At 48.0% G+C, this 22776-nt stretch overlaps 2 protein-coding genes across 9 annotated transcripts in view; both read left to right on the top strand.

Moving 5' to 3' along the window:
- Positions 1-2222: 2222 nt before the first annotated feature.
- Positions 2223-10772, top strand: LOC144179187 (uncharacterized). 8 transcript variants are annotated; one of them, XR_013324174.1, is made up of 5 exons: positions 2233-2353; positions 3002-3082; positions 4508-4625; positions 8066-8920; positions 10636-10772. XR_013324174.1 is itself a non-coding variant. In XM_077707440.1 (5 exons), the coding sequence occupies exons 2-4, from the start codon at positions 3029-3031 to the stop codon at positions 8530-8532; spliced, it is 642 nt and encodes a 213-aa protein (XP_077563566.1). In that variant the 5' UTR covers positions 2387-2938; positions 3002-3028; the 3' UTR covers positions 8533-8564; positions 10636-10772. The 8 variants fall into 8 exon arrangements, 1 of the variants encoding a protein (XP_077563566.1); XR_013324172.1 differs by having other exon boundaries at positions 4505-4625; XR_013324173.1 differs by lacking the exon at positions 2233-2353 and adding an exon at positions 2387-2938.
- LOC144179193 (uncharacterized) overlaps positions 2252-22776 on the top strand; it is a 55305-nt gene continuing 34780 nt past the window's right edge. The window contains exon 1 of the mRNA XM_077707458.1: positions 2252-2376. The gene's annotated coding sequence lies outside the window, so the exon portion shown is untranslated. The remainder of the gene's footprint in view (positions 2377-22776) is intronic.

The following is a 22776-nucleotide window of genomic DNA, read 5'->3' as shown; positions in this document are numbered from 1 at the left end:
AACTGCTTGCCGACATGTGCATGTTTTATGTGTGTACAATGAGTGGTTTTTACGAATAAATGTTAGATGGAAGTAGGACCAGACTTTAGCAAGACGTCAAGCACAGCCGCATCAGGCAGAAAATGAAGGGCATTGCACAACAATGACGAACAAAGGGAAACAATACAGCAGGTTGTAACAAATGATTGACCAGCTCAAGCACTGATGAAGGTGGCAGCAATGACACAAGCAGCATTCAACGTTGTACCAAATGTTGCTAAAACCATCATTTGTGATCCAACAACAGCATTTCAAGCACAGCTTTCTTCCTGGGTTGAACAGCTGCCACATTCATTGTTAGCAGATGGATGGCACAGCAAGTCTCAGGCACTTTGTTGAACTAGAGGTGACCACGGGGTGGAGACGATTTGAATGCAAGGCCGTGCATAATGGACTGGAACATGGTGGCCTTTTGAGAATGGAGGCGGTGGCCCTTCTCAGCACCACGGTTTCGTCCTAGCAGCTCAGGGTCTTGCTGAGGAGATTGATGCCTGCAAATATAAAACATGAAAAACCACACCGTTGCATAAATGCGAAGTCGCAAAGCTTATTCTACAAGCCGTTGTGCATGCGGAGGGTGCTTTCACGACGGCTCCAATTCTAAGTTGCAACACGCTGCTCGATACTGGATTCACATTTTGTGTGCTTTGGTCTTTTGGGGCTTGACTGTCAACTGAATAATGACATTTGATGAGAGAACAAATGGTTATGGGGAGCACGATGTTTTTTCGTGCTGCTGTCTTGGAAATGACGCTGGAGAGGTCGCCAGTAATATAGGACTCGGCAGGCAATTACTCGTTTCACTCGCACCAGCAACTCAGTGCGGGAAACTTCGTCTGCTCGGTAGGGTTGACAAGTGCGTATGTCGCAATCCGGGCGTTAAAATGAACCGTGTTAGAACTTTTCCACGTAAGACTCGTTGTTAGGCGCGAGGTAAACACGCTTGCGGCAAAAAACAACGCAACTCAGTCACGGCGATTTGGACTTATTAGCGGGTGTCAGCCTTGCTGTACCCGCATGACCACCGACGTGGAAAATGAAGGACAAGAAACTAATAGATTCTCTGAGCTTACCGAAACCTTTGCAAACCAGTCACAAATTGCGCTGACCAGTGCATCATACGCCTGTCATTTTCGCGTTGCCAAATGACCCGAACGATCGGCACATACACCGCCGGGAGTGAAAACAACTAAGCGCGTACACAACCAAACTGGATCAAAACGCTCTTCGTTATCTTCGTAGCTCTGCCGTTCATACTGAGTCAACGAAGCATGGAATGAAACACCAATCGCAGCTGCGGCCGAGTATGAAACGCCGTTACTCTCACAACAAAGGGCACGCTTCTCCACTGCTTAGCTGCGCGAGGAAGCGACTATCTCTTTCCCTGTATACTTGGCCCATAAACGTCGCACGAAAAAACAACATCGGGAGCCAGGTGTTCCTCTATATTAGTATAAAACTGCACGAGTTTTCAAAAAAATAACTTAAAAAGCATTGTCCACGGTCAATAAACAGCAAGGAGGAAGAAAATGTTTCCTTCCTCCATGATAAGCAGTTGGGCGCCGCCATTGTTGATGCCATCGTGATACGGTTTCGGAAGGGGAAAAAAAAACTCTGCAAACCATAAAAAGTGCAATATGTAATGCATAAGGCTAGCTCGTTAAAAACATTATGCTGTCTAATTAGATCGGGTCGATCGGGTATCTGAGGAAAAAACCGGTTCCGAAGCATAACCCATTACACTGACTTACCTGGAACTGCAGTCGTCGTGCTTCGGTATCAGTTATTTTTCTGTGAAAACGTGTTCTAAATAGAGAGTATATGATATTATAACGAGCTAGCCTTTGTTCAGTATTTTTAATTAGAAAAGACGTATTACGATGGCATCAACAACGGCGGCGCCCGCCGCCCAGTCGTTTTCGTTTGGTTGGTTTTGGTCTCGCCGGATCATTTTGACAGTGTTTGACGTCTCTTTGAGTTCCGTACTATTACAGAGTGACAACTAGCTGCCAATCGCGGGTCAAGTACCCAGGGAAAAAAATTCGTGTGTTCGCGCAGCTTAGCAGTGGAGAAGCGTGGACACTGTGAGAATAACGGCGGCTCTTACCCGGCCGCCGCCGCCTGCCATGGGTGTTTCACTTAGCTATGTTTCACTAACTCACTAAGAACAACAAAACAACGAAGAGCGGTTTGATAGAGTTCTGCACGCGTACCGATTTAGTCGTTTTCGCCCGCGGCGGTGTACGTGGCGAACGTTCTGCTCATTCGGTAACGCAAAAGTGACAGGCGTATGATGCACTGGTCAACGCAGTTTGTAAGTGTTTTGCCCAGGTGTCGGTGAGCCCAAAGAATTTATTAGTTTCGCGTCCTTGATATTGCACGTTGATGTTCACGCTAGTATAGCGGGGCCAGGTTCAAACCATTCAAATCGCCATGACTCACATGCGTTGTTTTTGCCGCAAGCGTTTTTACCTCTTGCCTAACAATGAGTCTTAATTAGAAAAAGTCGAACACGGTTCATTTTTAACGCCTGGATTGCGAATTACGCACTTCTCAACCTGACCGCGCAAACGGAACTGCCAGCAGCGAGCTGCTGGCAAGATCGAAACAAGAGCAATGAATGACCTATCTGTTGTGACCAGTTACTGGCGATCCCTCAACCGTCATTTCCGAGGTAGCAGCGCGAAAAAGCTACCGTGCTCTCCGTAACCGGGCTATCCCATCAGGTGTCGCGATAAATCAGTTGACAGTCAAGCTCTGAGAGACTGAAGCACACAACGCATATCCCGCGTCGAGCTGCTTGTTACAGTTTTGAAATAGAGGCGTCATGAATGCACCCTTGGCCCACACAGCCGCTTGTAGAATAAGCTTTAGGACTTCGCAAAACTGAAGCGGCCGGGTATGTCATTCTTCATATTTGCAGGAATCAGTGTCATATTTGCATCAGTCTTCATATTTGCAGGCATACGCATGAGCAACATACGCATGCATGCTGCTCACGGAATTTACCACTGTGATGGTGCCTTCTGTTCGGAAAAAGCAGGTGACGTCTGTTTCTCGTCCCGTGAGCTCTTTATACAGATAGCTTTTGGGGGGCAGCTAGTAAAATCGTGGAAGTAAGTAAATGCAGAGTACTAATAAAGTGATGGCCAACTGCCCACTCAAGTTTAGTTCTACATTTCGCAAATGTGTTGCAGGAACAAGTCCGACCATAATGGAAAAAAGAAAGAGGAGGAGGGCTGGGTAGCATGATAGTGTTACCAAGAACGGATTGTATTCATCGAGAGTCATGTTTCCTTCCACCCCCTCCCAATTTTCAGTACGGTCTGCTTCCATCTCGTTGATACATTCACTTCATGGCAAAAATAAGCTTCTTGGGCAGGTGGCATCATTGTGTCTATGTGTAGGGGTAGTAATAGCAGTCAGTGTTGTTTGCTGACGCAGGCTTATGCTTGCATAGAACTTTCGCCGCTTGCTCCGCATAAGTGACACCATATCGTATCAGAGGCATGCAAAGCCACCAGTCATTGCTTTGTCTTGTTCTTTCACTCCCTCAAAGTTTCTAGTTCACTTTTAAAATTCTATCTACAATGAATTACCAAACAAGAAACTCAGTGCCCACGAGTGTTTTCTTTTCACGAGTGAAATGCCTGAACAGAGTAAAGGAGGCAAAGTGCCTCTTTGTAGCTGCCTCCTAGACACTGTGTTGTCATTGCTGTGAACAGTTGTTTCCTACCCAATATTCCATTGCCACCTCCACATCATCATGTTATGTAAGCTAAGTGTCACAAGCGCAATGACTTGAATGCACTGAACTTCGGCCGGTTTGCTTATCCAAAAGATGTCCGAGCTGTGACGTTACATTATTTGCAAAAATGTGCAGTTGCTGAAGTGAGCACTCTTATACTCGATGGCTAAGGCATTGTGTTGCTGAGCCCAAGGACGTGGGTTCGATTCCTGGCCCCGGCGGTCACTTTTATTATGGAGGGGAAAAGCGAAAACGTTCGTGTGTTCGAGATTTCGGCTCATGTCAAAGATCCACAAGTGGTCAAAATTAATCTCGAGCACTCTACTACGGCGCACCTCATCGCCTGTGTAGCGTCGGCTCGTTAAGCCTCATAATCAATCAATCAATCACTCTTGAAGAAGTAAATTTGTGTGTCTATCCAGCTTTTTCTGGCATTGTTGCATTTTTATAGTAAAGCTGTGGTCCCGCATCGTTCTAATTTATAAAGGCGGGAGCTGTCACGCTTGGAACCTGCCAAGCCTCCCTGACACGCATGGATGTGCACACAGAACTGGGAAATTGCACACAGTGGGGTCCACTGTTGTACAGGCTGGTTCCAAAGGGACTGGCATTCTCTTCCGAGTTTTTCACGTGATGTACCATGTGTTGTTCCCACGACAATTGTATACACTTACTTCGGTGGGAAGATTGTGCGCTGTTGAAAGTTGTCTTTTGCAGCAGCAAGGCCTTCAAGTACCGCCCCCAGGCCTTCAAGTACCGCCCCCAGCAGAGGAAACACCAGGAGGAGGAACACGGCGACAGCCAGTAGTGCAGCGGGATGGGAAAGACCCAGCCGTGTGTATGTGTGCATACAGTCGCTCCAGTAAGGTCAGGGAAGTGAACCCCTATTTGTGGATCATTATGGAGAATGGTTGTGTAGCATGCCAAGAGATGGGGAGCTCAGCGAGACAGCCTGTTTTTTGCTACAGCGACGTCTTACCTCGAGCGAAGATTTCCACGTTTGTCATAACATCGTCGCCTCGCCAGCCATTGCTCCATGCCAGTGCGAGAAGTGTGATTGTGGGTGGGAACTGTGGCAGACAGTGGCGTCCTGTGTTGGTCTCGAGCATCTCATGATGGGTGCTGGCCCACTAGCACATATTACCTACTCTAACACACACCCCCTGTTCTGCAGAAAGAAATGAGCAAGGTAGTGGAAATTGTGGTGGGTCAGCAATCATACGTATGCAAGTGCATGCATACGTCGCTCGTGTAATTTCCCACCATGATGGTGCCTTCTGTCGGTAAGCAGCAGTTGACGTCCAGTGCTGAACCTGTGTGCTGCTTGTACAGATACTTTTAAAGGGGCAGCTAGAAACATTCAGAGTGTGAGGGAACTCTGTAGACGTGACCCCGCCGTGATGGTGCCTTCATTTAGTAAACACAAGCTGATGTCCACTGCTTGGCTGTGTGCTTCTTGTAAAGATAATAATGAAGGGGCAGCTAGAAACATTGAGAAATAAAGAAACACAGAGACATGAACTGACAGCCAAGTACCTACCCATTGAAGTTTGTTTCTACCCTTCCGCAAATGAATTGCAGAAGCCAGTATTACCGTAAGGGAAAAAAGAGGAGGGTGGGTTGGGGGGGCATGTTAGTGATACCAAGCACTGGTCGTATACATCAAAAGTCATGTCCACCCCCCCATTCTCAGTATGGTTTGCTTCCATCTCCTTGACACGTTCACTTAATGGGAAAAATAAACTTCAAGGGCTGTTGGCATCGTTGTGTACCTGTGTAGTGGTAGTAGTAGCAGTCAGTGCTGTTTGCTGAGGCTGGCTTAGCTTCGCAAAGAACTGTCGCCAATTGCTCTGCCATGCGACACCATATTGTATCAAAAACACGCAAAGCCACCACTCATCGCTTAGTCTTGTCCTTTCATTCCGTGAATGTTTCTAGCTGACTTTTAATATTCTATGTACTGTAAATTACCAAAGTACCTCAATGGCTGCAAGTGTTTTCTTTTCACAAATGAAATGTCCAAAAAAAAAAGAAATGGAGGCAAAGTGGCTCTTGATAGCTGCCTCCCTGACACAGTGTCATCGTTGCTCAGTTGTTCCCCCACCCCCCACTTAAGAGATTTCTCAAGTGCTCCATTTCCACCTTCATGTCTTCATGTTGTGCGACATCTGCGTCGCATATGGAATCACTGAAATGCATTGAACTTCTGCTGGTTAGCCTCTCCAAAAGACGTCTGAGCTGTGCCGTTGCCTCTTGCAAAACATTAAGGTACTGAAGTGAGCATTCTATACGATGTACATTTGGGGGTCGATGCCACTTCTATTAGCATTAAAACAATTTGTTGCGTTTTTGTTCAGTAAACCTGAGCTCGTGCACTGTTCTGGTTTGTGGGAGTGTGGGCTGTCACGCTGGGGGCCTGCCAAGCCTCTGTGTCTGACATACACAGACAACCAACCACACAGCATCGTAAAAATAGCCACGTCGAGGTTTACTGTGAAACTGGCTGGTTTAAAACAACACCTGGCGCTTGCATTCTCTTCCAAGTTTCGCGCGTAGGCGTGGCTTATTGTATGTTGTTCCCTTGGCAATCGTATATACTTACTTCGAGGGAAGATTGTGTGCTGGTGAAAGTTATTATTTTTGCAAGGAAATTACGCCTGCATGCTATTGCTTAACCTTGCGTAGAATAAAGCACTTGCCATTCGTAACTACATGTCACCTGAAGAATATATTCCTATGTGTATTCGAATGTACATTGGCCCCAGATAGACCCCTTCTCATTGTTAAAAGTCTTATGAGGGCAAGAAATACTGAACATGCCAGGTTGTGTGTGGTGGGTATATCATGTGGGTATACCTTTGGTTGAGACTATGGGTCAACCTTCTTTGGTCATCATTGCAGACTCCCTAATAAAAAAAAAGCAGTCAAGTCGACTTGTAACCAAGTGAACACGGTATTTTTACTCAGGTTTTTCACTGTCGTGTCATTAATCAGACGACAATTTGCTTGTCTTTTACCCTTTTTCCTCGTGTTGCTGTTGAAGCATTTGCTGCCTCTTGTAAGATGCAACTCTGAGGGGCAGCAGGCAGAGAGCTGGGACTGTTTTAACCTAATCCTACCGCATGCTTCGACGTTGTGAAGCAGTGCTCAGGAAGGCGACAGCTGTGTTTCCTTTCCTGCTACTCATGTCATCTCACGCTGTCGGATGACCTGACGGCTGTGCATGTTACCTATACACCGAACATGCGGAACAGTGCTGAGGTGCTCAACCTAGCAGTAGCAGTTCAGCAACCGTGGTTCTTTCTGCTGCGCTGCGCACTGTTGGTTTTAAGTCTTTGCAACTGTGTTTTGTTTTGTTTAATGGGATGTGTGCACGTGGAAGTCGGGCATGCTGTCTGTGGCAGGAATAGCCATGACGAGGTGACGGGAACTGCTTAAAACGGCGCTGGTCATATTGGTGTGTTTGGTGGGTGATGGTCTTGCGACCGCAGCAATGATGCCTGAAAAAACAAAACGGGCATTATTAAAATTTTTGGGTAGACGTGAGCTTAGCAGCTTTCGGGGAAAAGCGTGGCGATATTTCATTCCGATATAAGTACAAGCCAGGCACTTCCCATGCATTGCAGAACGTTAACAGAACGTTTTGATGTGGTGGGTCCTGTTCTTAAACCAACCTAAATGATGCCGCACCACCTTTATTTTTGAAGGCAATGCATATGATTGAGCCAAGAGAACAACAGTCGAGAAACATCATTGGTCTTTAAAGAGCCTTGGCACTACTGTGGCTCAAAGCCAGGCTGTGCATGTAAAAACCTGCTATTCCATCTGGAGGGTACCGAAGTCAAACAGCAGAGTGCTTCTAGCAGTTGCTCACAATTGAAGGTGTAATCGAAGCGAACAGGTAGATGGCTCTGGGTGTGTGCAGGAAGCGGCAGGCTAGCACCCACAATGGACGGAATCTTGCCAAAGTGTGCTGTCACATGAGGTATCTCTAGTGCGAAAGCCCCGTATGTACCATACCTGGGCAAGCTGAGATACTGAAGCTTCTGAAGCCTATTGAGCAACAGATCTTCGAGCCATCAAGCAAGTGGAGGGCTCATCTCTGTTGCTGGGCAGTGTTGAGGCTCATCAGGGCAGCTCACCTGGCACCAACGAAGACGTTCCCTCCACTCTTCATGTTTGTTCTTTCTCCTTTCCGTTCTACCTCATTGCTGCTGCCCTGCTTCCATGTTTGCTGCAGGACGGGCTCTCAGTGTTTCCCGTCTCTCCCCATTGCAGGCCCTTCCTCCCCCCCTTCTGCCTCCGTGGGTGACCAGAGGCAGCTGCAGTGTCAGTGGTGCAGCTACGTAGCACCATGGCCGAGCCATCTGAAGATCCACGAGCGTACGCACATGGGCGAGCGCCCCCATCAGTGCAGCCACTGCGGAAAGGCCTTCGTGCGGAAAAGCCACCTGGTCACCCACCTGCACATCCACACGGGCCAGCGCCCACACCAGTGCAGCCACTGCAGCAAGGCCTTCGTGCGGAAGGACCACCTGGACGTTCACCAGCGCACGCACACGGGCGAGCATCCCTACCGGTGCAGCCTGTGCCCGGCGGCCTTTGCCCACAATACCAGCCTGGACACCCACTTGCTCAGCCACACGGGGGAGAGGCCCTTCCACTGCCGCTTCTGCCCCCAGGCCTTCAAGTACCGCTTCCAGCAGAAGAAGCACGAGGAGAAGGAGCGCAGCGACCGCCAGTAGTGCAGCGGAACGGGAAGGACCCAGCTGTGTGTGTGCGTGCATACAGTTGCTCCAGTAAGGTCAGAGGGAAGTGAGCCCTTTCTTGCTGGTCATTAAAGGGAAGGGTTGTGTAGCACGCCAAGAGGTGCCGAGCTCAGGGAGAGAGCCGGCTTCTTCCTAAGACGACGTCTTACCCTGAGCGAAGATTTCCACATTTGTCATAACATCGTCGCCTCGCTGGACAAGTGACCATTGCTCCGTGCTAGTGTGAAAAGTGACTGCGGGTGGGAACCGTAGCAGACAGTGGCGTCCTGTGTTGGTCACAAGCATCTCATGATGGGTGCTGGCCCACTAGCACATAGTGCCTACATGAACACACACCACCGTTCTGCAGAAAGAAGCAAGCAAGGTAGTGGAAATTGTAGTGGGTCAGCAATCATACGCATGCAAGTACATGCAAAAGTGAAAACGTTTGTGTGTTCTAAATTTCGCCTCATGTTAAAGATCCCCAAGTGGTCAAAATTAATCATGAACCCTCCACTACGGCGCACCTCGTCACATGTGTAGCGTTGGCGCGTTAAGTCTCATAATCAAAGAAGTAAATTTGTGGGTCTATCCAGCTTCTTCCAGCGTTGTTGCATGTTTCGAGTAAAGCTGTGATCTCACATCGCTCTGTTTTATGGAAGCGCAAGCTGTCATGCTTGGAACCTGCCGAGCCTCCCTGTCTGACACGCATGGATGTGCACACAGAACTGGGAAATTGCACACATTGAGGTCCACTGTTGTACGGGCTGGTTCAAAAGGGACTGGCATTCTCTTCAGAGTTTTTCACGTGATGTACCATGTGTTGTTCCCACGACAACTGTATACACTTACTTTGGTGGGAAGATTGTGCGCTGTTGAAAGTTGTCTTTTGCAGCAGCAAGGAAATTATGCCTACATGCTACGGCGTGGCCATGTGAGAGAAGGCGTGTGCCCTAGTTAATGTATATAATGTATATATATAATGTATATCTAGTTAATGTATAATGTATATTTGAATAACACAGGCATACCTTAACTATGCCTGTGTTATTCAAATATACTTCGCCCGCAAGTAGGCCATTCGTTATTGCTAACAGCTGTGTAAAAGTAAAATACCATCTGATTATGCCAGGTTGTGGGGTGACAAGTTCATGCTGGCCGCTCTTAGTTGCAACTGTGGGCTCACTTTCTTTGGTCATGACAGCGGGCTGACTTCTTTGCTTGTCGGTGTACCTTCGGAAAATTGCAATCAACCTATAACTGAATGAATATGGTATTCATTTTTCAGGTTTTAAACATTTGTGTTAATAATCAAACCGCAGTTGCAATCATGGTGCAAAAATGACTGTTTTAACTTCATTGTATCGCATGCTTTGCAGTCGAAAATCAGTGCACAGGGAGGTGACAGGTTTTGTTTTTCTTTCCCGCTACTCGCTGTTCTCTCAGGCTGTCGGATAACCTGATGGCTGGACACGTTATCTACGCCAAACTTGGTGAACACTGCCGAGACTCTCAGTCTAGTAGAACTAGTAGAGCAGCCATGCTGGCTTCGGTTACGACACAACTGCTGTTTCTAAGTCTTCTAAGCTGTTTTTTGTTGTTGTTTGACAAGTATTGTACGTAGAAGTCGGCAATAGAGGTTGAGGCAGGAACAGCTCAATGAGGGGATGTGAACTTGCTTAGAAAGAACCTGTCGAATTGAATGGCCACTTGGCAAAGGTTGCATTTTGGGACACCCACGGTGTGGCAAGAAAACCTGCAGTATTTTTGGGTAGGCGTGAACTTTGCAGCTTTCAGCGGAAGGAGCGATATCGGAATAAGCTTGGTGCTAGCACTAGATGTGCCGTTCTCAAAAAAAAAAAAAAAAGAAATTTCAATTCTCCTGAGCGAAAGACTGCCAAGCCAGCAAGAAAGATGAGGGCTCCTGTGCGTTGCTAGGCAACGCCCGTGCACATTAAGCCTAGCAGAGTGGCTCGTTTGGCACCATCAGAGACGCTGTCTCCTCCTCTGCGGTGGTTTTTCCACCTCGCTGTTGATGCACTGCTGTCTCATTTTCCAAAGGAAAGGCTCTCAGTGTTTCCCGTTCCCTTCCTGTTGCAGGCTCCTCCGCACTTCCTTTCCCACGAGTCCGCAGGGGCGGCCTCCCACCAGTTCATTGGATGTTCAGCTGTCTGCAGTGCAGCTTCATGACGCCGACCTCGAGCAAGCTGGAGAGCCACAGGCGGACACACACGGGCAAGCGGCCTAATAAATTGCATATCTTGCCCCTGAATAATTCCAAAGAGCTGCATGTTCGTTCTCTGCTTTTTGTTTTTTCGTGTGTGTGCTTGGCGGTGCCAGGTGTCGCACAGTTGTCGGCTGTTGCCTAGTTATCTGTACATAAGAGCATGAGCTGCGTCAAAAAAATATTGTTACCAGATGGATAGTTACATGCCCTGTAGACTCTAATTGCTTGCCGACATGTGCATGGTTTATGTTTGTACGATGAGTGTTTTTAACGAATAAATGTTAGATAGAAGTAGGACCAGACTTTAGCAAGACGCCAACCACAGCCGCATCAGGCAGAAAATGAAGGGCATTGCAAAACAATGACGAACAAAGGGAAACAATACAGCAGGTTGTAACAAATGATTGACCAGCTCAAGCACTGATGAACGTGGCAGCAATGACACGAGCAGCACTTAACACTGTACCAAATGTTGCTAAAACCATCATTTGTGATATAAAACTACATTTCAAGCACGGCTTTCTTCCTGGATTAAACAGCTGCCACATTCATAGTTACCAAATCGATGGCACGGCTAGGCTCAGGGAGGAGGAGGAGGAATCAACTCTTACTGAGCCCAAGAAATCGGTGGTGCGCACTGGCACCAGACGGGGTGGTTCCCTAGTTACGGGACCCATATGTTCCCAGCAGCTCCTGGCCCCTGTCTGTCAGTGCGAGCTGAGTCGGCAGGGCGGGGCTGGTCAACAAGGTCTCCCATCGCTCAAGGGGTTGCGGATTGGGGGTGTTGTGGGGAAGGGAAGGAGGGGGGGTCTTGAGTTCTGTACACTCTGTCAAGATGTGTGGCAGGGTGCCCCTCTCTCTTTTGCAAAACGGACAGAGCGTATCGTGTTCCGCAGGGTACATGAGGTTCATCAGTACGGGATGCGCAAGCGATCCCGCCTGCGCTCGACGCAGGATCGTCTGTTGCTGCCTAGTCAGTTTGGGGTGCGGTTCCGGCAGTCTGCGCCTCTCCTCTCGGTACATCCGGGTAATGTCCCGAAAGCTGGTAACCGGGTGCGGTAGCTCTTCCGGCTCGTTCTCAGGCACTTTGTTGAACTAGAGGTGACCATGGGGTGGAGACGATTTGAATGCAAGCCCGTGCATAATGGACTTGAACATGATGGCCTTTTCAGAATGGAGGTGGTGGATCTTACCAGCACAATGGTTTTGTCCTAGCAGCTCAGGGTCTTGCTGAGGAGACTGATGCTTGCAAATATAAAACATGACAAACCACACCGCTGCACAATTGCGAAGTCACAAACCTTATTCTACTAGCCGTTGTGCATGCGGAGGGTGCATTCACGACGGCTCCAATTCTAAATTGCAACAAGCTGCTCGATATTGGATTCACATTTTGTGTGCTTGGGTCTTTTGGGGCGTGACTGTCAACTGAATAATGGCATTTGATGAGAGAACAAGTGGTTATGGGGAGCACGATGTTTTTTCGTGCTGCTGTCTTGGAAATGACGCTGGAGAGATCGCCAGTGATCGGACGCAACAGACAGGCCATAACTCTTGTTTCACTCGCACCAGCAACTCGGTGCGAAGCTTCGTCTGCTCAATCGGGTTGGGAATTGCGTATGTGGCAATCCAAGCGTTAAAATGAACCGTGTTCGAACTTTCCCATGTAAAACTCGCTGTTAGGCGCGAGGTAAAAACGCTTACGGCAAAAACACAAGTGAGTCACGGCAATTTGGACGATTATTGGCGGGTGTCACCTCACTGTACCAGCGTGAGGAACGTGAAAAATGAAGGACACAAGACGCGCGCTAATAAATTCTCTGCGCTTACCGATGCTTACCGACTCACGAACTGCGCTGACCAGTGCGTCATATGCCTGTCATTTTCGTGTCACCGACTGAGCCGAACGGTCGGCACATACACCGCCGGGAGCGAAAACGACCAAACTCGCACGCGTCCGGAACACGATCAAGCCGCTATCCGTTATCTTTGTTATTTTTTCGTCCATAGTGAGTCAATGAAGCATCGAATGAAACACCCATTGCTGGCCGGCGGCCGGGTATGACACGCCGTTGTTCTCACAAACTGCACGCTTCTCCAGTGCTAAGCTGCGCCAGCACGCGACTTCCTTTTTCCCTGTGTACTTGAACCACAAATGTCGCACGCAAAAACGAAATCGGGAGCCAGTTGTACGAGCGTCAAAACAACTGTCAAAACCATCTTCCACGGCCAGTACTGGGCGCCGCCATCGTTGATGCCATCGTGATACATCTTTCCAAAATAAAAGAAACACTACAAACCAAAAAAGTGCAGTGGTTAACGCTGAAGGCTACAAGCTTGTTAAAAAACGATATGCTGTCTGTTTACAACGCGTTTCCACATAGTAACCGGTACCGAAGCGGAACCACAGACACTATTTTGTTTGCCACCTGCCCTACCTATCCATTACTCTTCCTCAACCAATCCCCTCATCCACTCCTCCAGCAAAAAAAGTAAAGCGTTCCTTACCGAGACATGAGGGTGCCTGCATTGGGAATCGGAGTGCACACGCCGCAGAACCGAGTTTAAACACAACCCCCCCCCCCCCCCCCCCCCTACCCCCACCCCGTTGGTTCCCACGAAAGCGACACCTAGCTCCCACGCTACTCCCAGGTCTGCGTCTTATATCCACTACAAGAAATCCAAAAGGCAACATGACCAAGGCTTCACCCCTTCGGATCTTCTATGAGGCCTTGATGTAGTCCCACGTTCTATAGACATATTGTTAAAAAGCAAAATTTCACCGCAGCCTACACTTCTGAAAATTGTGGTATCCCCTCACAAGCTTCTTCCAAGATGCCCATTCAGCAAACTTTCTGCACAACCCTACCTCCACCATCTTGTTTGTCAGGTAGTGCAACAAATTTCACCCAATATCAAACATCCATCCCAGCCAACAAACAACCATCTGACCCACGCACAACTGTAATTGCACTTCTTTAGATGTACTACAAAAGACTCCTATATTTCATGGCACTTATTCTATTAGTAGTGACTTCGCATTAACAGCGTTCTTGAGACCAGAAATGACCCCATGTCTCATATGACGACCGAACAGAGAAAAATTAACTCCAATGTGAGCGACCTGAAACCCGCATCATGTGTGCTCCACAGCAATTCAGAAAGGTCGGGTGAGGCATGCACATGGAGCGATTTTGCAAGCGACTTGGGGAGCGACGCGACTAGCGATGAACTACTTTTCGCCGCGGACCAAGTCGCTCATCGAATCGCTCGGTTCTGGGTCGCCAGAAACAGTTGCTCGCCTCCCGGAAGTGGTTTCAGCGACTAGCCAAGAGGAGAGCCCCTACGTGAGCACGCAATCTCCGGTTTTGGAAGATAACAAAGCGGGGGGGGGGAGATTTTGCAAATCCACGCAGACAACGTTTGCGGTGCAGCGGCAAAGAAAGCTTTGCATGGCAAAGCTTGTGTACATGCTGAAGCAGAAGCAAGAAGGCTCCCGCACACACTAGGTGAGACCCGTGTGGGAAAAACGACGTCAAGAAAGCGAATTCTTCACGGCGTTCATGTTGGAGCCGAGAGACGAGGTGCAGAAGGAAAAGCGTGCGCTATCGCTAACCCAAGCCAGTTTTAGAGATGCGATGAAGTGCAAAAGGTAGAAAGGCGTAATACTTTTCAGTCATGCTTTTTATGACAAATGAACAAAAAAAAATGTTTGCAAACAACCAGCGTACCAAGCGCGTTACTATGCGCAGTACGGAAACATTGAAATCGCCATCCTCAGTCGCTCGAGTCGTCGCTGTCATGTGGTTGCGTCGGCGAGCGACTTCGGTTCAGCGACTGCGGATCCTAGTCGCGTCGCTCGTCGCGTCGCTGGAAAAATCGCTCCATGTGGTTAGCGCTTTATATCCGCTCCGCTACAAGAAATCCAAAAAGCAACATGACCAAGGCTTCACCCCTTTAGATCTTCTATGATGCCTTGATGTAGTCCCACGTTCTATAGACATATTGTTAAAAAGCAAAATTTCACCGCAGCCTACACTTCTGAAAATTGTAGTATCCCCTCACAAGCTTTTACCAAGATGCCCATACAGAAAAATTTCTGCACAACCCTACCTTCATTATCTTGTTTGTCAGCTAGTGTTCGAATTTCACCCAATATCAAACATCCATCCCAGCCAACAAACAACCATCTGACCCACGCACAACTGTAACTGCACTTCTTTAGATGTACTACAAAAGACTCCTATATTTCATGGGACTTATTCTATAAGTAGTGACTTCGCATTAACAGCGTTATTGTGATCAGAAATGACCCCACGTCTCATATGGCGACCGAACAGACAAAAATTAACTCCAATGTTAGCGACCTGAAACCCGCATCATGTGTGCTCCACAGCAATTCAGAAAGGTCGGGTGAGGCATGCAAGTCCAAATGTCACCTCACCAACTCTTGTTTGGAGAAAATAAAAGTTTTGTCAATGGCTGGGCAATGCTTCGTGTGCGCATTGAAAGTACACTGAGCACAAGACTGTCGCTAGAGGATCACCTGCACTACCTGCACCAGTAGAAATGCATCATCTGCAACCAAACCAAAAGCAACGAGCGCATTCTTGGAAGTTTGAACCCGTATATGAATCGGTAGGAAGCAAGCGAGTAGTAGAAAATGCAGGTGGCCATTCCTAAACAGTCAGCAGGCAGTCAGTGAATGTTTTGCAAAGGTGAAAGACACTTGATTTATTTGAACGCGTCGTTATGGTCGCCACCTTTCCCCGGAAAAAAACCTGACCCTTCAAGGGGGGGTGAGGGGGGTATTTAGATGGTTGACTTAGTGGGGATAAAAAAAAAGAATCCATGTTTTATGACATGCAATGCCATATGCATTGTAGCGTTTTCCTAGAGAGCAACCAACACAATGTTTGTACTGAAAGTTACTGAAATTTTGGTTATTGCTCTAAATGCGCTTCACTGAAAAGTAACCGCACGTACTTCGTCCGTTAAAAGCTCTTTGCATCTTGCCCGAGTTCGCCCGCACATTTTCTCTGCTTCCGTGTCTTTGCGCAGCTTGCCGACACGTATTTATCATCTTAGTTGCCAAAATGCCAAAAAAATAAATAATCACAGCACGATAGTCGAAAAACCAGTCGATGACGGCCGGTTTGAAGTATTAACCAGCAACCAGCCCGCTGTATAAAAAGCCGGGCAGGTGGCAACCCTTTGCATCGTTCACCAATACCAAAAGTCACCCCCCTACAATCAGTCGGTTCATCAAGCTTCGATTGAGAAGCCACTTTTCTGATACGGAAGTTGTCCTGAGTGCCATCGAAATACCGCACATCTGCCACAGCATTGAGGATTTGGCAATGACCTTCATCATGGCATGCAAGGGATCAGGAATGGGCATTGCTGATGAGCTGCTGCAACTTGACGACGTCACGCGTGGAGGTACAAGCGTTCTGATTGCATTGCACCATACATGAAACCTAATGACTGGCAAATTGGTGGGGCCTGACAAAACCATGCTCTCATTGCCCCAAACTAAAAATCATGTACCCTTGCATCTGACGTGGACAATGGTTAATTGCTAAGCTTCCTCGTGAGGGATTCTTTCGTTGTCCCCTGGGTTTGGACTCTGACCCACACGCAGCTTAGACTTTTGATCACACTAGCTTTGACTTTGACCCTTCACCATTAGTGAGTAAATACTGGTCAGCCTAAATATAGCTGGGGACACAGACACAGATGAAAGGCGAAGCACAAGCGCTGGCACTACCAACTGAATTTTATTACGCCTCCCCTGGTACATTTATACGCTCCTCTAGCCACGTGGTCCAGGTACAACAGCACGAAGAAATAGTTTCTCTTTACCGGTTAGCACAACTGCCGCAGTGCTGACACAACCGTCGACGTCCTCTTCAATTTCCATCGCTTTGATGATTTTGTGTGCAAGCCTATCACTGTTTTTATGCATGGTCACGACAACAGGTGCGCACTGAGGTAGAAGACTACAAACTCTAGGCTTCTTGGTTTCACTGAATTAAACATACCACAGCTGTGTGCTCGAACTCCTGCCCATTGCCTCCTTGGTCGCAGACCCTCATGTGCCAACCTAGGCAGGCAGCTCAGGACATGCTCCAACCACCTTTGTGCTCACAGAAGCCATGCAGCAATGTTGATGTTGCGAGCGTCTGACAAAACTTCTGGACAAGGCGGATGAAAGGACAGCGGTTGCAGCAGCAGTCTGCACACTTTGTGAGGAAGAAAGCAGCCATGAAAATCAGAGAAGGGAATGTGGCAATAGTTTACCAAGACACCCTGCTAAATGTGGATACTCCCTAAACTCGAGGAGGTCTACAAAACTGCTGGTGGTTCCAGGTGTGGGATGGACTTAGTAACAACCAGGGTTGCACAGACTTGACCTTCTTGATATTTCTGCCTAGCCAGTTTCCCCACAGCCCGGAATGTATAGAAATTACTATTACTATGTTTCTCCGAAGCATGTTTCTCATCATTGCCATTCTTACGGCCGTCATGTTTACCCGCTTTAAGGCTCTCTTTCTGCAGTTCGGCATAGAGCACCTGAGCTGGGCGACACGCAAATAAATACGTCCTCTGTTGGTTATCTAAAAAGTTCGATTTCTCAGTCCCTGCTACGGCTCGCTCAGTACAGACGTAAACTGATGATAACTACCCAGTGAAGTTTGTTTTTGCCACTAAGCAAGTATCAACAATGGAAGCAAACCACACTGAAAGAGGGGTTGGGGAGCATGACTTTCTGATACATAACGTGGTTTTCCCAAATGATAGGAGCAAACTTCAGTGGGTAATTTCCATCAGTTTATCTGTGTCAAGTCCCTCACCCTCTGAATGGTTATAACAGCCCCTTAAACTATCTGTGCAAGGAGCACATGGGACAAGCACTGGACGTCAACTGCTGTTTACCTACAGAAGGCACAACTGCAGTTGAACACTACGTAACAGGAATGCACACAGTGCGCGCATTTTCACCAATCGTGACATATCCCGATTCCCCCTGTTCAACAGGGGTGTGTTTCTTGTGTTGGGCTGCAAAGCTAAAGCATGCATTCAGGCAGGCACTCTACACGCTAGTGGGCTTGCCCTTGTCCCAACCCACTTGCAACCAATGTGGCTCGCCTCGTAACCTACCGCTAGTCCCTTTCACAATCTCACTTTCTCAGCCAGCGAGGGGCAATGGTCAACCAGCTGGTGAGGCTGCAGGATGTCATAATGAGCGAGGAAATTTTTGCTCGAAGCGAGGTTTCGCTGCATGATAAAATGGGCCCTCTTTATGAGCCGCTCTCCGTCTTGGCGTGCTGGGTACATCGCTTGCTTCGTAACAATTCGCGCCGAGAATTCGCTCTCCTCCAGTCACATTAGGTGAGTGTTCGCGCGCACACACGAAGGTTGTACGCCTACATCTAATGTGTATTCTGGTAGGGTGGTGTGTGAGGGCCCTAGAGAAGAAAGGTCAGTGGAAGGGACGGCCAGCCGTGTGGCTCCGCACGTGGCCGGCCAGGTGGCTCTTCTGGGCGAAGGCGCTGTGGCAGTGGAAAGGACGTTCACCTGAGTGGGTGCGCAGGTGGGTGGCCAGGTGGACCTTCTGCACGAAGGCCTTGCCGCAGTGGCCGCACTGGAAGGGGCGTTCGCTCGTGTGCGTGCGCCCGGGCTTTTTCAGATTGCTCGAGTCTGGCGTCATGTAGCTGCACTGCTGACAGCGCAAGAGCCGACGACCCGGTGGGGGGCCGTGCTGCACCCTGCGGGCATTCGGGGAGGGAGGAGAGACTGTGGCAGGGATGAAAGAGAAAAACTGAGATGCCTTCCACAAACGAACCCGGTGACAGCGAGGCAAAAGTGCAAAGAACCAGCACGAAGGAGGAGGGAGCGCTGGTGCCAGGTGAACCGCTCTGCTCAAGCCGTGTGCCAAGGCGTTGCCCAGCAATGCTGACGAACCCTTCTCTTTCTAGCTGGCGCGGCAGAATTTCACTCAGGAGGCTGCAAAAGCTTCGCAATCAAGGCTTGTTCAGGAACGGCATGGTTAGTGATCTTGCACACAAAGGGTCTCCTGTGTTACCATTCTTTCGCTAAAAGCAACTAAGCTGATGCCTATCCTATGAAGCCATGGGAGTTTTCATTCCTAGAGGTGCTTTGACGTCCACAGAACATTCGCATCAGCTGACTCGGCAGCTAAGGGCAGCTGCTGTGTATGGTGTTCACGAATGTCAAGTGGTTGGACAGTCCGGTTGCATCTGCTCCACTTGAGACGCACATACATGCACGCGTACAGTGGCCGGTACCACAGGAGGGTAATTGGCCAAGGCTTGGTAAAACGGCTGATAAAATTAATATTTTCCGTTAAAGTTTCAATCAACCAGAACTTCACCTTCTACTGGCCTAATCCTGGGCATAACTTGGTGCACCTAAAATATTGGTACATGACGGGTAACAGCGCGAAAACTGAACGAAAACACGAAAAGGGCGAGACACAAACAAGCGCTTGTTTGTGTCTTGTCCAGTTTTCGTGCTGTTACCCGTCATGGAACAGTACCAACTAGCCCAGCTCACAACACTCCTGCAAATATCGGTAACTTATTTGCACTGTTCTGGAGCGTGCCATGATGTACTTTGGAACATAAACCAGATAAAACTCCATCTATGGCAGTCATGCCAGGAACCAGCAAACTTTTGTAAAGCTGTTGCACTTCCAATGAACTGAAATGGTAAGTTAGCAACGTAAGTCTAGTAATATAAGTTAGTAAACGGAAAGTTGCTTCCATTTGTGGCTCTCTTGTCAAGTTTGACCCACATAATAAAATATTTCACTGTTTATTGAATGCATATGGTTTCATTATGCGTAGCATGTAGAAAAACAAAAACCCAATAAACCAACTACGGCGACCCCAGCAACTACCGCAATGACATCACACCCGGTCGCAGAGTTTTTTCGTGATATGTCACACTTCAAAATTTTCATTTTTTCCTTATTTGTTACTAGTAACTTTTAGATGCGAAACATGAGTAAATGCAGTAGGTAAAAAATCAGGCATCGTCGTGGCCTAGGAATAGCCCACTTAATGGCTGTCCGGTGGCCTAAAAATGAAAAATGACCGCCCTCCAAGAGAACAACAAGAAAAACAGATGAAAGGATTCTCAGGTTGGCACTAAATTCCTCGGAGAAGCTTTCACAAAGGAAAGTAATTGAGTTCAAAAAAAAATTCCTAGAGAATTTTTGTCTGGTTGGGATTATATTGAACCCAGGGTGTCCGGAATGCCAGTGGAAATTTGTGTTAGAGATATGCTCTGAGGCTTACATAAGTAATTTGGGCATGTTAATTACAGAAGTAGCAACTAAACAGATAACCAAGTGTGTCTCTGCAAAATGTGTGCTTTGGTCAATACGAAACGCAGCGACATTCACTGAATCCTGCAATCATACGGCACTGTCCCAATAAATAATGTGTGAGCACTGCAAACACCGGGAGAAGAAAAAACACCAAGAGGAAATGGTGGTGATGAGGATGATGGTTACAGAATCCAGAAAACATGTTAAAGAACCTCAGAATAGTGTTTTCGCATTCTATGCGTTATAAGTTGTCCTCAGAATTTTGTGTCTGGATGCATGCTAGCAATGCGTTAAACTTGGCCCCGACTACTTGCCAGTGCCGTCAGGGACAATGTCAGCAATTCACAGGGCAAAGAGGGAATGAGGAAAGCAGCACTTCTGAACCTTCCTTTAATACAAAAAAATGCACCTGAATTGACCAAAAAAAGTTAATACACGGCCTGTTCATTCAAAAATTCTATCTGGTACGGTGGTGAGACAGTGCTTACAACTAGCCAGCAATGGCAAATACAGTTGAAATCAGTGTAGCACTTGATTATTACTTTGTCTTCAAGACACTTGGAAGATCATTCTCTACAGAACTTCGAGTTTCAAAAATACAGTTACAGTATTACATGGCCACCACATCCCTTTGTCACCAACGGTTTGCAGCTTTCACGTGTGAAAATTTTGACAAGCCCAAAGCAGTCACTTTTCAACTAAATATATACCAGCTGCAAAAGCAACTTCTTTTGTGTTCAAGTGCTCGATACCCACAGAATTAAAACCACGCTCAATGACCCGTGGCTATCCAATGCTACTGTACCTGACTACCACTGCTTTCGTGAGAAGTGCCAAAAACACAAAAGCTTTTTTTTTTTAACTTTTCTGAGAAATTAGGGTCACAGCAAAGCAAGCAGCTCTTCCGTGATGACCAACTGGATATTTTTCGTTTTCTAGCTTTGAAATATGCAGTTTTAAACAACAGGAGAGTCAGCACATAAGGGAGCACACATTAATGCACAAAGTGTGCAAGTAGGTCCACTTGTTAAATCGTTATGTGCCACCTGCACATGTCCCACACCACAACATCGTCCAGTCTCCACATTGCTGATTACAAATAAGGCATCCCCCAACAACTGGGCGCTTAATTCGACCAGCCTTTTCTAAGCAAGTTCACATCAGCTCATTGTTCCTACCTAAGCATTCACGCCTGACATTCAAATGCCTGGTAACAAGGAGCACCTGAGACAACCCTGGAAGTCAACTGCTGTTTATCGACAGAAGGCACCATCGCAGTGGGAAATAAAATGAGAGGCATACACACAGTGTTCGCATGCGTATCAATGGTGAAGAATCATGACTTTTCAATGCGGGCAGGTCTACTTGCTTGTGTCGGTCTGCAAAAGGTTCAGCATGCGTTCCAGTAGGCACTAGTCACGAGACGTTGGTGACTGACGCTGGATGCCACACTCTGTCACAGATGCCACACTCTAGTCTCTGTCACAGGTCCCACGCACAATGAAACTTGCCATGCTAGCGAGGAGAAATTGTCACCCAGATGGAGAAGCCACAATGTGATGACGCCGAGGACGATGAAAAAGAAATACTTCTCTCGGAAACTTTCGCCCGCTCCACGATAGGGTGGGCTCTCTCTATGTCACAGCCCCCTCTCCCCCACCCCCATTTCGATGTGCTGCATAAAGGCCAACCTGCATGCAGCGAAGAAGTGGCGAACAAAACGCCTTTTCAGCCAGCGGCTATCCACCTGAGCTGGATTTTCGGTGGCTGGCATTTGATGCCGCCAGAAGTGGCCAAGGGAACATTGGGACTGCAGAAAATCGCGGCTTTCTTCTTCCGCTCTGTGCTTTGGGCGTGGGCTTCTGGCAAACTAACAGCAGACGGTCGTTCAGCACTTCTCTTTCCGAGGTAGCGTCAATTTTTTTTCATCTCGCGTCCACAAAAATGGACACGAATGCTCATGTGCTGGTTGTCAGGCAGCAAACGCTCGCTCCCACATATAAATATTATAGAAGAAGCCCCCAACCCAATCCGTACCACTGCTGTGGACCCTGGCCCACACTGGCATAGGCGGTAATGAGGCAGCCCACCATCAGGCTCTAGTAGAGCCACTAAATAAAACCTGACCCAGTGGATCTAGGCCTGAGCATTGACCACCCATACAGGCCCTTCCTTTCTGCCAAACCGTGGTGTATAAGAACTTCTCAGTATGAACCTCTGACATATTGCAACGTCGCCCATACCTACCGACTTCTCCGCAGCCGCTATCCTCCACCGTACCCATCGTTGGGGCACGCTGCAGCCAACATGTGGTGCCTCCTAAAAACGCACTTCTTCCCCAAGAACCACGCTTACACATGCACGCCAGAAAAAGTTTCCAAGACCACACTGACCGGACTGCCACAAATGGGATACCCACTTTCATTGACTCTGTGAGTGTCCACATGACCCATTTCCCCGCTACCCCAACCCCCAACACTGGAAACTGGCATTGGGGAGCTCGGACCTGGTGGTTCAGGAAACTCCCATCGCATAAGTCCTTGCAGTCCCCGAAGCCATATGGGGGCAGGCTGTCCCTCTGCCCGAAAACCCAGCTGTGAAAAATAAAGAGGTTCTTCCTCGCTCACTCTCTCCCTTCAGCTGGGACAGATTTGCG

This window comes from Haemaphysalis longicornis, unplaced genomic scaffold, assembly GCF_048455015.1.
Source record: "Haemaphysalis longicornis isolate Haplotype H1 unplaced genomic scaffold, Haemaphysalis longicornis Haplotype H1 scaffold_4, whole genome shotgun sequence".
In the NCBI taxonomy this organism is placed as follows: Eukaryota; Metazoa; Arthropoda; class Arachnida; order Ixodida; family Ixodidae; genus Haemaphysalis; species Haemaphysalis longicornis.
Note: the sequence above shows the minus strand (reverse complement) of the source record. Positions and strands in the feature narration are given on the sequence as shown.